Source organism: Eretmochelys imbricata, chromosome 2 (assembly GCF_965152235.1).
Source record: "Eretmochelys imbricata isolate rEreImb1 chromosome 2, rEreImb1.hap1, whole genome shotgun sequence".
Classification (NCBI taxonomy): domain Eukaryota; kingdom Metazoa; phylum Chordata; order Testudines; family Cheloniidae; genus Eretmochelys; species Eretmochelys imbricata.
In genome coordinates, this window is record NC_135573.1 from 82,858,977 (window position 1) to 82,872,665 (window position 13,689).

Below are 13,689 nucleotides of genomic sequence, written 5' to 3' on the forward strand. Positions count from 1 at the left end.
AGTGGATCTTCAACTATAGCATATTTAGTTATCATTTCTAGTATCTAACAAACCTGAAAGTGTTGACAGTGTAATGTGACTTTGGAGGAAATGGTAAAAAGTGTATTTTAAATTATAGCTCATTTAACTAATATCATTTGGCTTGAACCAACCTTATTGTGGGGTAGGCATACAGTAGAACCTCAGTTATGAACACCAGAGTTACGAACTGACCAGTCAACCACACACTCATTTGGAACCAGAAGTACACAATCAGGCAGCAGCACCAGAGGAAAAATAAGCCAATACAATACTCTGTTAAATGTAAACCTTTTTTTAAAAAAAAAAATAAAAATAAAGGAAAGCAGCATTTTTCTTCTGTACGGTAAAGTTTCAAAGCTATATTAAGTCAATGTTCAATTGTAAACTTTTAAAAAACAACTATAACATTTGGTTCAGTTATGAACAACCTCCATTCCCAAGGTGTTCGTAACTTTCAGGTTCTACCATAGTACAAACTTCCCAGATGTGTCCCTGGAGAGGCATCTGAAGCTAGACTTGTATCCTCCTTGTGTTTTTGATCCTGGGCTTCTCTTGAACAAAGACTGCTAGTAGTGTCAAATTATTTGGTGGCTTTTCTATATTTACAGTAGTGCACCCTGAAAATATCCTAGTCTCCTTTTTGGGAACATTGGTTCCTAGTTGAAAATTTGAAACTCCCTTTTTTAAACTGTTGGAGTAGAAGAAATCTTCTTTGTGAGAGAAGGATCTGGGCAGGGGAGAAATTGACTTAATGTTTGAAAACAAAAGTTTCCCTAGTTTGGGATGTATTTTTTTTAATAACTTGAATAGTTTTGTTTGTCCTTGGTCTGAACTAGGAGCTCTTATGGTATTTTTTTAATTAACGTAAAACAGTCATGGTGACTTTTGAACACTGGCTACTGCACAATTATAAATATCCATATGATGATGGCTTTGTAATTTAGGACTGATATGTATTTTAATACTTAAGTAAGATCCGCTTATGGTCTAAGAGGAAAATAATTGATACTTAAATTATATAAACCTATGAGACTAGAGCTATCCAGTCACTTAGACTAACTATAAATAATAGAGGTGAACAAGGAGACATCAATCTTGGATAAAATTTGAAGGACTTTACATGTTACTTTTTCTCTTACCAAATTTTATGTCTCTGAATTTCAAATATGCCTATACTCTGTGCTGCTGTTTTTTTTAGCAGACACATTAACACAGATTGTGTAGTTAGATTAATGCTTTTTCCCAAGAATTTATCCAAATGTGTAATTGACTCATTTTGTACAAATGAATTTTTCCTGATATCTGGCTCACTTTGTATTAAATAAGTGTTGCACAAATATGTTATGATATTTTGTAATTATTTCTAATGGTTTCTGAAATTGTTATGGTCCAGTTATTACATGAGTATGACCATTTTCTTCTTTTAAGAAGTTAGATCAATATTTTTAAAATGTAAACTTCAGGACCTCAGAAATTCAAAAAACTCTTTAACTCCTCCCTGTAAACTAGTGATAAAGCAAAAGCAATATTAACAATTTAACTATGGATTTCATTACTTCTCAGAGTTCTGCTGAGAACATAGATGTTGTTTTAACATTGATTTGATTATATTACAACTATCCTTAAAAACACGTATGCAAGATTATCAAGGCAATCAGCAAGATAAGATATTTTAAAGTTTGAATTTGATTATAATTGGAACCTCTGTAAATGTCTTACTTTTAGGAGATTTGCCCTCTAAATTCCATTCTGTTCACTATACCAAAAGGTACACAAAAATGAAGCACCCTTTAATGTTTTTAAAAGCAATAAAGTGCACTAAAAGGTAAAATACTTCAAACTAACAAGGTAATAGAACTAAAAATAATTACACTTTTTGTAAAAATAAATCTGAATTAATAGATCTGTTAGATAAAATTTGATGTAACATGATGGTTGATTAGGTTTCTTTTAATTTCAGATCTGTCTTAACAAGCTACTGTCTGAGTTACAGTGTGTATACCAAAATAATTTCAAATGTCTCTTAAATCTTCAAGCACCATGTATATTTCCTTGGCAGATGGAGTTACCATGTGGTTTGACAAATCTTGGCAACACTTGTTACATGAATGCTACAGTTCAGTGTATCCGCTCTGTGCCAGAACTGAAAGAGGCCCTTAAGAGGTAGGGTTCAGTACAAAAGTACTAAGATGAAAATTGTTTTCTTTGGATTATGAAGTGTCTGTGTAAAACTGTCGTTTTAATAGAGCTACAGACTAATAGAATCATTGTGTTGGTTACATCTTTGTCCTTACTAAGAAGTCAAAGCAGCTGCATATTTATAGGAGCTAAAATATTTTTAATAGAGAATTGGTCTGTCTCACTAAAAAAGTTCACATCCAAATTCTGATGCAGTCTTCTGCAAATAAGTCTTCAGCAACCTGCCTAAACAGTTTTGTGAACTTTGATCATCTACTCTTTTGGGATTAACGTATATTCTTTTTTCGTCTAAAGTATTATGATCTCTCTTTTTAAAAAAAAAAAAAAAAAACCACACAACAAAAAACTAAAAACCTGTGTTATGCAGTTAACTTAAGAAACAGTCCTATTCCTTTGCAAAAACACTTTTCCATAACTCTGTCCACTAGTTTGTTTGCAAACTGTCCAATTACAGATTATGTAGCTTGTGATGTTCAGTATGTTACATTTTGTTGGCAACACAGCGGAAGATTTAGTTTTAGAAATCCACAAGCATTTTCTTAGTACACTTGGTACTTCCTAATTTTCCTGACTCTTCTGGATTGAGGTCTGGAAACAACCAGTTTCTACACAGATTTAATTGTGAGTAATGCATGAAGGATTTTTCTACCGTCTTGAGGGTCAGCAAGATAGATAAATCTGTTCTTCCAGACTTACCTTTGGCGAATTCCAGTGAGAGAGCCAACAGGCACACAATGTGAGAGGTCTTTAACATTCAAGAATTGTGGGAATAGTGGTTATTTAGGCAGGATTACTTCACTCATGTAGAATGATCAGAACTCTTGACACCTCTGTACTTGACTTGGTTTCCCCAGTACTCCTGAGTGAATTCTGTGCCAAAAAACATCCAACAAATTTTATTTGTCAATAAAAAAAAATGTGGCGGCTCCAGCATGGCAGTGGGGAGCACAGGCCAATGGCTGCACGGAGATGGGAGATCACCCTGCAGGTCGCCCCCCTCACCCCCAATCCCGGGGTATGGATTCAGCGGTGAGGCTGCACCTAAGCCTGAAACAGCGCGAGGGCTGGGCCTACCTCAGAAACACCCCAGGGCCCTGCTCCTCTGTACCAACTGTGGGCAGGCAGGCTTAGCCGGGCAGGCAGGCTTAGCCCAGCAGGATCTAAGTATGGAGGAGCTTATTATTGAAAGGATTGAGGTGTGGGGTTCTGGGTGGGGGCGGTTTGGGTGCAGGAAGCTCAGTGGGGGGTCTGGATGTGATGGGAGATGGGGTTACAGCTTCAATTGGGCTGCAGTGGATCCAGGTGAAGGCGGTTGGGGCTCAGTGGGGGTGGGGAGGTCTGGGTGTGGCGGGGGTTTGGGTGCTGGGGGTGCAGGGATTGGTGGGGTGTTGGTCCGGATGCAGCTGGTTGGGGCTCAGTGCAGTGGGGGTCCAGGAGAACAGGGAGTGGGGTTTGGGGTATGGGTTCAAATGCGGGGGCTCATCAGGGGGTGGCCTGGATGCAGGGGGTGGGGCTTGGCGGGGAGGTGGTTTGGGTACACTGTTGAGTCTGGATGTAGGGGGAGGAGCTCGCTGGGGGGTACAGATGCGGGGGGGGGGGTGAGGCTCGGTGGGGAGGTCTGGGAATGGGGGCTTCCGGATGAACAGGGAAGCAGCTACCTGTACAGTGACCCCTCCCCATGCAGCTGAGGAGGGATGCAGAACTTCCAGCAGCTGGGGGAGTTTTCTGGGGGTGGGTCTGACCCAGCCTCAGCCGCAGCTACCCTGTGCAGGGAAGGTGTGCTCCTCCCCCAGCCCAGATGGAACTGCAGGCTGAGCCCATAGCAGGGTAGGAGCCACCAGGTGGGGCTGGGGAGATCCAAGTGCGGGGTGGGGTTGAGACTTGGGTAGAGGAAGATTGGGGGGGGGGGGGAATCTGAGTATCGGGGGAGGGGTCTGCATGCATGGGGGTTGGGTGGACAGGGGGTGGGTCTGAACATGCACCACCTGGGGAGTCCCCAAACCCTCCCACCCCCTTGCACAGTAATTTAGCTCAGTGTTGGCTGCCCCAGGTGCCTGAAAAGATGCGCCTGAGCTGCTGGGGAGTGGCACTTGACCGCTCTTGCATCTTCCCTTTGATTCCCTGTCAGGGTATGTCTACACTACGGAATAAGGTCGAATTTATAGAAGTCGGTTTTTTAGAAATCAGTTTTATATATTCGAGTGTGTGTGTCCCCACAGAAAATGCTCTAAGTGCATTAACTCGGCGGAGTGCTTCCACAGTACCGAGGCTAGAGTCGACTTCCGGAGCGTTGCACTGTGGGTAGCTATCCCACAGTTCCCGCAGTCTCCGCTGCCCATTGGAATTCTAGGTTGAGATCCCAATGCCTGATGGAGCTAAAACATTGTCGCGGGTGGTTCTGGGTACATATCGTCAGGCCCCCCTTCCCTCCCTTCCTCCGTGAAAGCAAGGGCAGACAATCGTTTCGCGCCTTTTTCCCTGAGTTGCCTGTGCAGACGCCATACCATGGCAAGCATGGAGCCCGCTCAGGTAACCGTCACTGTATGTCTCCTGGGTGCTGGCAGATGCGGTACGGCATTGCTACACAGTAGCAGCAACCCATTGCCTTCTGGCAGCAGACAGTGCAGTACGACTGGTAGCCGTTCTCGTCGTGTCCGAGGTGCTCCTGGCCACGTCGGCTGGGAGCGCCTGGGCAGACATGGGCGCAGGGACTAAATTTGGAGTGACTTGACCAGGTCATTCTCTTTAGTCCTGCAGTCAGTCCTATTGAACTGTCTTATGGTGAGCAGGCAGGCGATACAGATTGCTAGCAGTCCTATTGCATCATCTTCTGCCGGGCAGGCAAGAGATGAGGATGGCTAGCAGTCCTACTGCACCATCTTCTGCTGAGCAGCCATGAGATGTGGATGGCATGCAGTCCTTCTGCACCGTCTGCTGCCAGCCAAAGATGTAAAAGATAGATGGAGTGGATCAAAACAAGAAATAGACCAGATTTGTTTTGTACTCATTTGCCTCCTCCCCCATCTAGGGGACTCATTCCTCTAGGTCACGCTGCAGTCACTCACAGAGAAGGTGCAGCGAGGTAAATCTAGCCATGTATCAATCAGAGGCCAGGCTAACCTCCTTGTTCTAATAAGAACAAGAACTTAGGTGCACCATTTCTTATTGGAACCCTCCATGAAGTCCTGCCTGAAATACTCCTTGATGTAAAGCCACCCCCTTTGTTGATTTTAGCTCCCTGAAGCCAACCCTGTAAGCCGTGTCGTCAGTTGCCCCTCCCTCCATCAGAGCAACAGCAGACTATCGTTCCGCGCCTTTTTTCTGTGCGGACGCCATAGCAAGGCAAGCATGGAGGCCGCTCAGCTCACTTTGGCAATTAGGAACACATTAAACACCACGCGCGTTATCCAGCAGTATATGCAGCACCAGAACCTGGCAAAGCGATACCGGGCGAGGAGGCAATGTCAGCGCGGTCACGTGAGTGATCAGGACATGGACACAGATTTCTCTGAAAGCATGGGCCCTGCCAGTGCATGCATCATGGTGCTAATGGGGCAGGTTCATGCTGTGGAACGCCGATTCTGGGCTCGGGAAACAAGCACAGACTGGTGGGACCGCATAGTGATGCAGGTCTGGGACGATTCCCAGTGGCTGCGAAACTTTCGCATGCATAAGGGCACTTTCATGGAACTTTGTGACTTGCTTTCCCCTGCCCTGAGGCGCATGAATACCAAGATGAGAGCAGCCCTCACAGTTGAGAAGCGAGTGGTGATAGCCCTGTGGAAGCTTGCAACGCCAGACAGCTACCGGTCAGTTGGGAATCAATTTGGAGTGGGCAAATCTACTGTTGGGGCTGCTGTGATGCAAGTAGCCCACGCAATCAAAGATCTGCTGATATCAAGGGTAGTGACCCTGGGAAATGTGCAGGTCATAGTGGATGGCTTTACTGCAATGGGATTCCCTAACTGTGGTGGGGCCATAGACAGAACCCATATCCCTATCTTGGCACCGGAGCACCAAGCTGCCGAGTACATAAACCGCAAGGGGTACTTCTCAATAGTGCTGCAAGCTCTGGTGGATCACAAGGGACGTTTCACCAACATCAACGTGGGATGGCCAGGAAAGGTACATGACGCTCGCATCTTCAGGAACTCTGGTCTGTTTCAAAAGCTGCAGGAAGGGACTTTATTCCCAGACCAGAAAATAACTGTTGGGGATGTTGAAATGCCTCTATGTATCCTTGGGGACCCAGCCTACCCCTTAATGCCATGGCTCATGAAGCCGTACACAGGCAGCCTGGACAGTAGTCAGGAGCTGTTCAACTACAGGCTGAGCAAGTGCAGAATGGTGGTAGAATGTGCATTTGGACGTTTAAAGGCGCGCTGGCGCAGTTTACTGACTCGCTTAGACCTCAGCAAAACCAATATTCCCACTGTTATTACTGCTTGCTGTGCGCTCCACAATATCTGTGAGAGTAAGGGAGAGACGTTTATGGTGGGGTGGGAGGTTGAGGCAAATCGCCTGGCTGCTGGTTACGCGCAGCCAGACACCAGGGCGGTTAGAAGAGCACAGGAGGGCGCGGCATGCATCAGAGAAGCTTTGAAAACCAGTTTCATGACTGGCCAGGCTACGGTGTGAAAGTTCTGTTTGTTTCTCCTTGATGGAAACCCCCCGCCCTTGGTTCACTCTACTTCCCTGTAAGCTAACTACCCGCCCCTCCTCCCTTCAATCACCGCTTGCAGGGGCAATAAAGTCATTGTTGCTTCACATTCATGCATTCTTTATTCATTCATCACACAAATAGGGGGATGACTACCAAGGTAGCCCAGGAGGGGTGGTGGAGGAGGGAAGGAAAATGCCACACAGCACTTTAAAAGTTTACAACTTTAAAATTTATTGAATGCCAGCCTTCTTTTTTTTGGGCAATCCTCTGTGGCGGAGTGGCTGGTTGGCCAGTGGCCCCCCCCCTCGCGTTCTTGGGCGTCTGGGTGTGGAGGCTATGGAATTTGGGGAGGAGGGCGGTTGGTTACACAGGGGCTGTAGTGGCAGTCTGTGCTCCAGCGCCTTTGCTGCAGCTCAACCATACACTGGAGCATACTGGCTTGGTCCTCCAGCAGCCTCAGCATTGAATCCTGCCTCCTCTCATCACGTTGCTGCCACATTTGAGCTTCAACCCGCCACTTACTCTCTTCAGCCCGCCACCTCTCCTCCCAGTCATTTTGTGCTTTCCTGCACTCTGACATTATTTGCCTCCACGCATTCGTCTGTGCTCTGTCAGTATGGGAGGACAGCATGAGCTCGGAGAACATTTCATCTCGAGTGCGTTTTTTTTTCTTTCTAAGCTTCATTAGCCTCTGAGAAGGAGAAGATCCTGTGATCATTGAAACACATGCAGCTGGTGGAGAAAAAAAAAGGGACAGCGGTATTTAAAAAGACACATTTTATAAAACAGTGGCTACACTCTTTCAGGGTAAACCTTGCTGTTAACATTACATACATAGCACATGTGCTTTTGTTACAAGGTCGCATTTTGCCTCCCCCCACCGCGTGGCTACCCCCTCAACCCTCCCCCCTCCCTGTGGTTAACAGCGGGGAACATTTCTGTTTAGCCACAGACAAACAGCCCAGCAGGAATGGGCTCCTCTGAGTGTCCCCTGAAGAAAAGCACTCTATTTGAACCAGGTGACCATGAATTATATCTCACTCTCCTGAGGATAACACAGAGAGATAAAGAACGGATGTTGTTTGAACGCCAGCAAACATACACTGCAATGCTTTGTTGTACAATGATTCCTGAGTACGTGTTACTGGCCTGGAGTGGTAAAGTGTCCTACCATGAAGGACGCAATAAGGCTGTCCTTCCCAGAAACCTTTTGTAAAGGCTTTGGGAATACATCCAGGAGAGCCACAAATGCCAGGGCAAAGTAATCCTTTCACATACTTGCTTTTAAACCATGTATAGTATTTTAAAAGGTACACTCACCGGAGGTCCCTTCTCCGCCTGCTGGGTCCAGGAGGCAGCCTTGGGTGGGTTCGGGGGTACTGGCTCCAGATCCAGGGTGAGAAACAGTTCCTGGCTGTTGGGAAAACCAGTTTCTCCGCTTGCTTGCTGTGAGCTATCTACAACCTCATCATCATCTTCTTCTTCGTCCCCAAAACCTGCTTCCGTATTGCCTCCATCTCCATTGAAGGAGTCAGACAACACGGCTGGGGTAGTGGTGGCTGAACCCCCTAAAATGGCATGCAGCTCATCATAGAAGCGGCATGTTTGGGGCTCTGACCCGGAGCGGCCGTTCACCTCTCTGGTTTTCTGGTAGGCTTGCCTCAGCTCCTTCAGTTTCACGCGGCACTGCTTTGGGTCCCTGTTATGGCCTCTGTCCTTCATGCCCTGGGAGATTTTGACAAAGGTTTTGGCATTTTGAAAACTGGAACGGAGTTCTGATAGCACAGATTCCTCTCCCCATACAGCGATCAGATCCCATACCTCCCGTTCGGTCCATGCTGGAGCTCTTTTGCGATTCTGGGACTCCATCATGGTCACCTCTCCTGATGAGCTCTGCATGGTCACCTGCAGCTTGCCACGCTGGCCAAACAGAAAATGAGATTCAAAAGTTCGCGGTTCTTTTCCTGTCTACCTGGCCAGTGCATCTGAATTGAGAGCGCTGTCCAGAGCGGTCACAATGGAGCACTCTGGGATAGCTTCCGGAGGCCCATATCGTCGAATTGTGTCCACAATACCCCAAATTCGAGCCGACAAGGCCGATTTAAGCGCTAATCCACTTGTCAGGGGTGGAGTAAGGAAATCGATTTTAAGAGCCCTTTAAGTCGAAATAAAGGGCTTCATCGTGTGGACGGGTGCAGGTTTACATCGATTTAATGCTGCTAATTTCGACCTAAAGTCCTAGTGTAGACCAGGGCTCAGAGTCATTTTTCTGCAGGGAAGCAAAGAAATCTGTAGGGCACATGAATTCTGCACCCACACAGTGGTGCAGAATTCCCCCAGGAGTAACAGTACAGTAATACTGATTATCCAGATACTTATTCAAATTAATTGCCTTCCATTCTATTAAATAATTAAGATTTGACTGTTAAAGTAATGAGTCTGGCATAAACGTTGCCTTGTAACAACTTTGATAGCTGTTTCTAGGCTGTAAAATTTACACATTTAAATACACTGGAAAACTGTTCAGAAATAATCTGTGTGGGAAATCCCATAAATCTTAATTTCAGTCAGGAAATCTTTTTCACACTTAGTTTTAGAGCTGTATTTAGTATCTTAAATGTCCCATGGGTTGTGTCAAGATATATCCTATAAAACTAGGAGGATGCAATAAAAGGTGGCAGTATTCTATCTTCTGGGAAACCAGCCCTGGGAAAAACCAAATCCACTGCTTTGAATGGTGTTAGCAGGACTCACACTTTCTCTTCTCTCTTGATGACAGCACGAAAGGATAGTGAGGAGGAAAGTAAAGCTGTTAGCTCAGGTAGGCAAGCTTAGTGTTCTGGTTTCACTTCACATCAGCGATCCTATTGAGGTCTCCAGGAGCGTCATCCCCCTTTAGCTTCTCATGGTTGATGTACGGCTTTCTGATGAAAGGGATACTGTCCCTGGTCCTCCCTGACATGAATTTTTGTGGAAGCCAGGTCCAAGGTTGAAGTAAGAGAATCACAGATCCCTCTTCCTATCTTGGAGGAGCCTATTTCCTCAGAGCTCTTCCTCTACATACTAAAGTAAGGGCTCATTAGGAAGAGAAATCTGATATAGGAGTAGCAGGAGAGGCTCCCATTCTTGCCCAGCAGTGAGTGAAGCAGCAGCATCACCTGACGGAAAATATGTACCTGACCTACTCTTTATTTTCTTAAAGAAAGATCTGTTCCATCCATTACTTCTCTCTGAGTGGAGCAAGGAAGAAGGGGTGCCCACCAGCTCTATAAATTTTATTCAGACTTTATCTTAGGAGCATAAGAACTACTATACTGGGTCCATCTTGCCAAGTATCCTGTCTCCAGCAGTGGCCTATACCAGAGTTTCAGGCACAATGTACAGGACAGGGCAGTCATCAAGTGATCCATCCTTGTCTTGCTCTCCCAGCTTCTGGTAGTCAGAGGTTTAGGGTTGCCTCAATCTTGGGTTTCAGTTGCTGATCGTCTTGGCTAATAGCCATTGATGGACCTATCCTCTGTGAATTTATCTAGTTATTTTTTTAACCCAGTTATACTTTTGGCTATCACAACATCTCATGGCAATGATCTTTTGTTTGTATTGAACCTGCTGCCTATTAATTTCATTGGGTGACCCCTATTTTTTGTATTGTATCTCTCCTCATAGAAGTCATTCCATACCCTTGATCATCTTTGCCTTTCTCTGAACTTTTTCCAGTTCTTCTAAATACTTTTTGAGATGGGGTGACCAGAACTGGACACGCTATTCAAGTTGTGGGCACACCATGATTTATATTAGCATTATGATATTTTCTGTCTTCTTTTCTATCCTTTTCCTATAGTTCATAACATACTGTTAGCCTTTTCAAACACTGCACGTTGAGCGGAAGTTTTCAGAGAACTCTCCACAGTGACTCTAAATATCTTAATCTCATAAGATGGAGGAAGTTGCATTCGATACTTCAGAAATTGCTAAGGAGTAACTCCTGCATGTGCTCCCCCTTTCCTGTGCTTTTCTAAAATACATTCTCCTCCTTGGTAGAAATCACGATTGGACACACCAGAAATGTGCCCCATTTTGTTCCATACTCTTGGTGCATGCTTCCTCCGCCCCCCCTAGCTGGCTGGGAACCTGCTTGGGGACATGAACTCCTTTTGGTTACTTACTCTCTTGTCCCCATTCCCTTCCCCTTGCCACACTGCATTGTTTCATAAGAGGGAGATGTGTGACCATAGCTACCAGAACTAGTGATCTCCGCTCAGCTTTCATCTGCTTTTACCACTGAGTGTGACTATTCCTCCCCACCTTGACTCAAATCATTTTAGGAGGTAGCTGTTGCTCCCATGTGAAGCAGTAGAAACCTGTGGTTAGACAAGTGTTCAGCCTTACTTTTCATGTGCTAAGCAAGGAAAGGCTCCTCTTCCAAGAAACAGGAAGAGAAGGGGGGACAGAATTAAATGGAAGTAGAGTGTATGCAAAATCACATAGAATTAAAGTAATCAAATTTTTAATAAGATTTTTTTTTCATTTACTCTTAAGCAAAAGTGATTTGAGGGATGCCAGCCTTTCCTTTGCTTCAGCGTGATTATAGTAGAAATGATGGTTTGGGGTGGGTGTCAAAGCACTAGAGGATGAATGCTGCCAGGCGGTAAATACTTGGATTACATCAAGTTCAGTGAATCTACCCAGAACCCTTTTTCAGAATGTTTTTAAATGTCTATCTGACCATTTTATCCACTCCCCTCTTTTGTGAATTAAAAACCTGGTGTTTGTTTTTAAAAATTTTGTTTTATATGATTTAGTTTAATTGCATGCAAATTATCTGAATCTCTTTTAGGTATGCCGGTGCCTTGAGAGCTTCAGGAGAAATGGCCTCTGCTCAGTATATTACTGCAGGTCGGTATTTGGATTAGAACAGAGTGTTTTTGCTATTATTTGCTGGAGTCCAGGATTGTTATTGCAAGTCTTTAATGTGTGTTTTTCTTTGGAGTTTATGCCTTAGGAACTCCAGAGCACTGAGGGGTTCATTTTAACCTTTACCACCTAATGTACTTCTAAGGACTAGACTAATCTAGCATACTTTTCTGCACCTTCCAAAACTTACTCCAACAAAGGTATATTTGGAGTAGTGTGGATTACCCACCTGAAACTAGGCACAATCTAGCCTTAAATGTAAAGCATTAGCCCTTATTTCTTAAGTGTGGTTTAAAGTAATTGGGACTTTGTAAAGCACTCCTCTCCATCATTTGAGGTGAACACTTCCCATGTAAACATCTGAGTCGACAGTTCTTGTTTTTCACTTAATAGTAGGTTATAACTGTACTTCTGGAACTCACCATGCCAGTGACACTACATTCAATAGATGTTATTGGTCTTGCAACACCACTGGAGTAATATTGACTGCTATCCTCAATATGCCATAATCCTTACCCTAAACTTCATAATAGCATCATATATTTAATCTCCAAAGGGAAAGTAACATTTTATTTTGGTGGTGGTGATGGTGGTCTGGGTAGCAGGAGCTCACAAAGGCCCAGTATCTCTGAGCTCTAACTAGAACTCTAGTTAGACCCTTTACATTTGAACAAGGGTACTACTTGTCCACTTTGTTTTCTTTTTTTACTCTATTTCATTGCCCCACTAAGATGCTGGGCCAGCACACTGGGATTTCTACCAGTCCATTTAAGGAAAAACAAAACAAAATAAGAAGGAAAGGTCCAGTTTGTGGGTATGCCTGCTGATCGAATTTTGGGGTGGTAAGTTCAATGGTTACTCTATACAACCATGCCTGCCCCTTCCCCTCTCACTGCCTCTACTTTGTGTCCCTTATTATTTTATTTTGAGGTGACAACGTTGCTTCTGAGGAGTCTAATACATTGATAAGTAAATCCTTAGTTAACTCGTTGGTGCTGGGCTGGTCAGGAGCTCCTGCATGACACACACACATTTTTTAATGCCTGTGTCATATTGAGATAATGCCTCTTGGAGTCAGTGTTTGAGATGTTGGATCACAGGGACAGGAAGAAACTGGCCATAAATTTATTTTTTTTTGTTATAAAATAACATTAGCTATATCCATTGGTATAAAAGCTTCATGCCTCGGTCTCCTTACCTGTAAAGCCTACATCACAGGCTGTTGTGAGCAGCAGTCAGTGTCTGTAAAGCGTTTGGAAACTTGAAGTTCTGTATAATGGATACATTTTTAGAAATAAGATTCATATATGCAGCTAGGAATGGGAGGAAAGGGGGGGTGTGTGTATGTTGCCACTCAACATATTCTTAATCAGCATCATCCACTACACTGCAAATAGCTTTGAACTTTCTGCACTAGTGTACATTGACTTGCTTTTCCTGGGTGCGAAGTTTAAGTATTCTCTGAAGAATTTTAAGTGTGGAAAAATCAAGTTTAGATTTGGTCCTATCAGCAATAAGTGACACTTAAGTCACTGTGGCTTTCAGTTATAGAAAGTGGATCTTAACCTGAACACCTTTGTTTTTAGGTATAGACATGTTACAAAGACATTGTGCTTCAGGAGTGTGTTAAATAGTTTTTGGTGAATGACATTTCTATTTGTGGACTGTTAGTGAGGAGCCAGCTTCAAGTGGCATCAAAGGGCAAGGCACTATGTGCCTATCTTTCATATCTGGGTCATTTGCTATGCCTGCGTAATCATGTTTGCAGGCACATTTTGCATCTGTTGTACCTACTGTGAAACAACTGGGCCCTTCGGTGAAAAGTTCTAATTTGACACTGTTAAATAAGTGTTCCCTTTGGATATTGTTGCCTTCTTGCTGTTCATTTTAAC

The 13,689-nt window shown here is 44.3% G+C and overlaps 1 protein-coding gene across 1 annotated transcript in view; it reads left to right on the plus strand.

Annotated features, from left to right (window-relative positions):
* The window catches only part of USP14 (ubiquitin specific peptidase 14), a 35,903-nt gene that overhangs the window by 7,080 nt on the left and 15,134 nt on the right, over positions 1–13,689 (plus strand). Inside the window, exons 5-6 of the mRNA XM_077810388.1 lie at positions 2,081–2,184; positions 11,721–11,779. Of these exons, the coding sequence (XP_077666514.1) occupies positions 2,081–2,184; positions 11,721–11,779 (163 nt within the window). The remainder of the gene's footprint in view (positions 1–2,080; positions 2,185–11,720; positions 11,780–13,689) is intronic.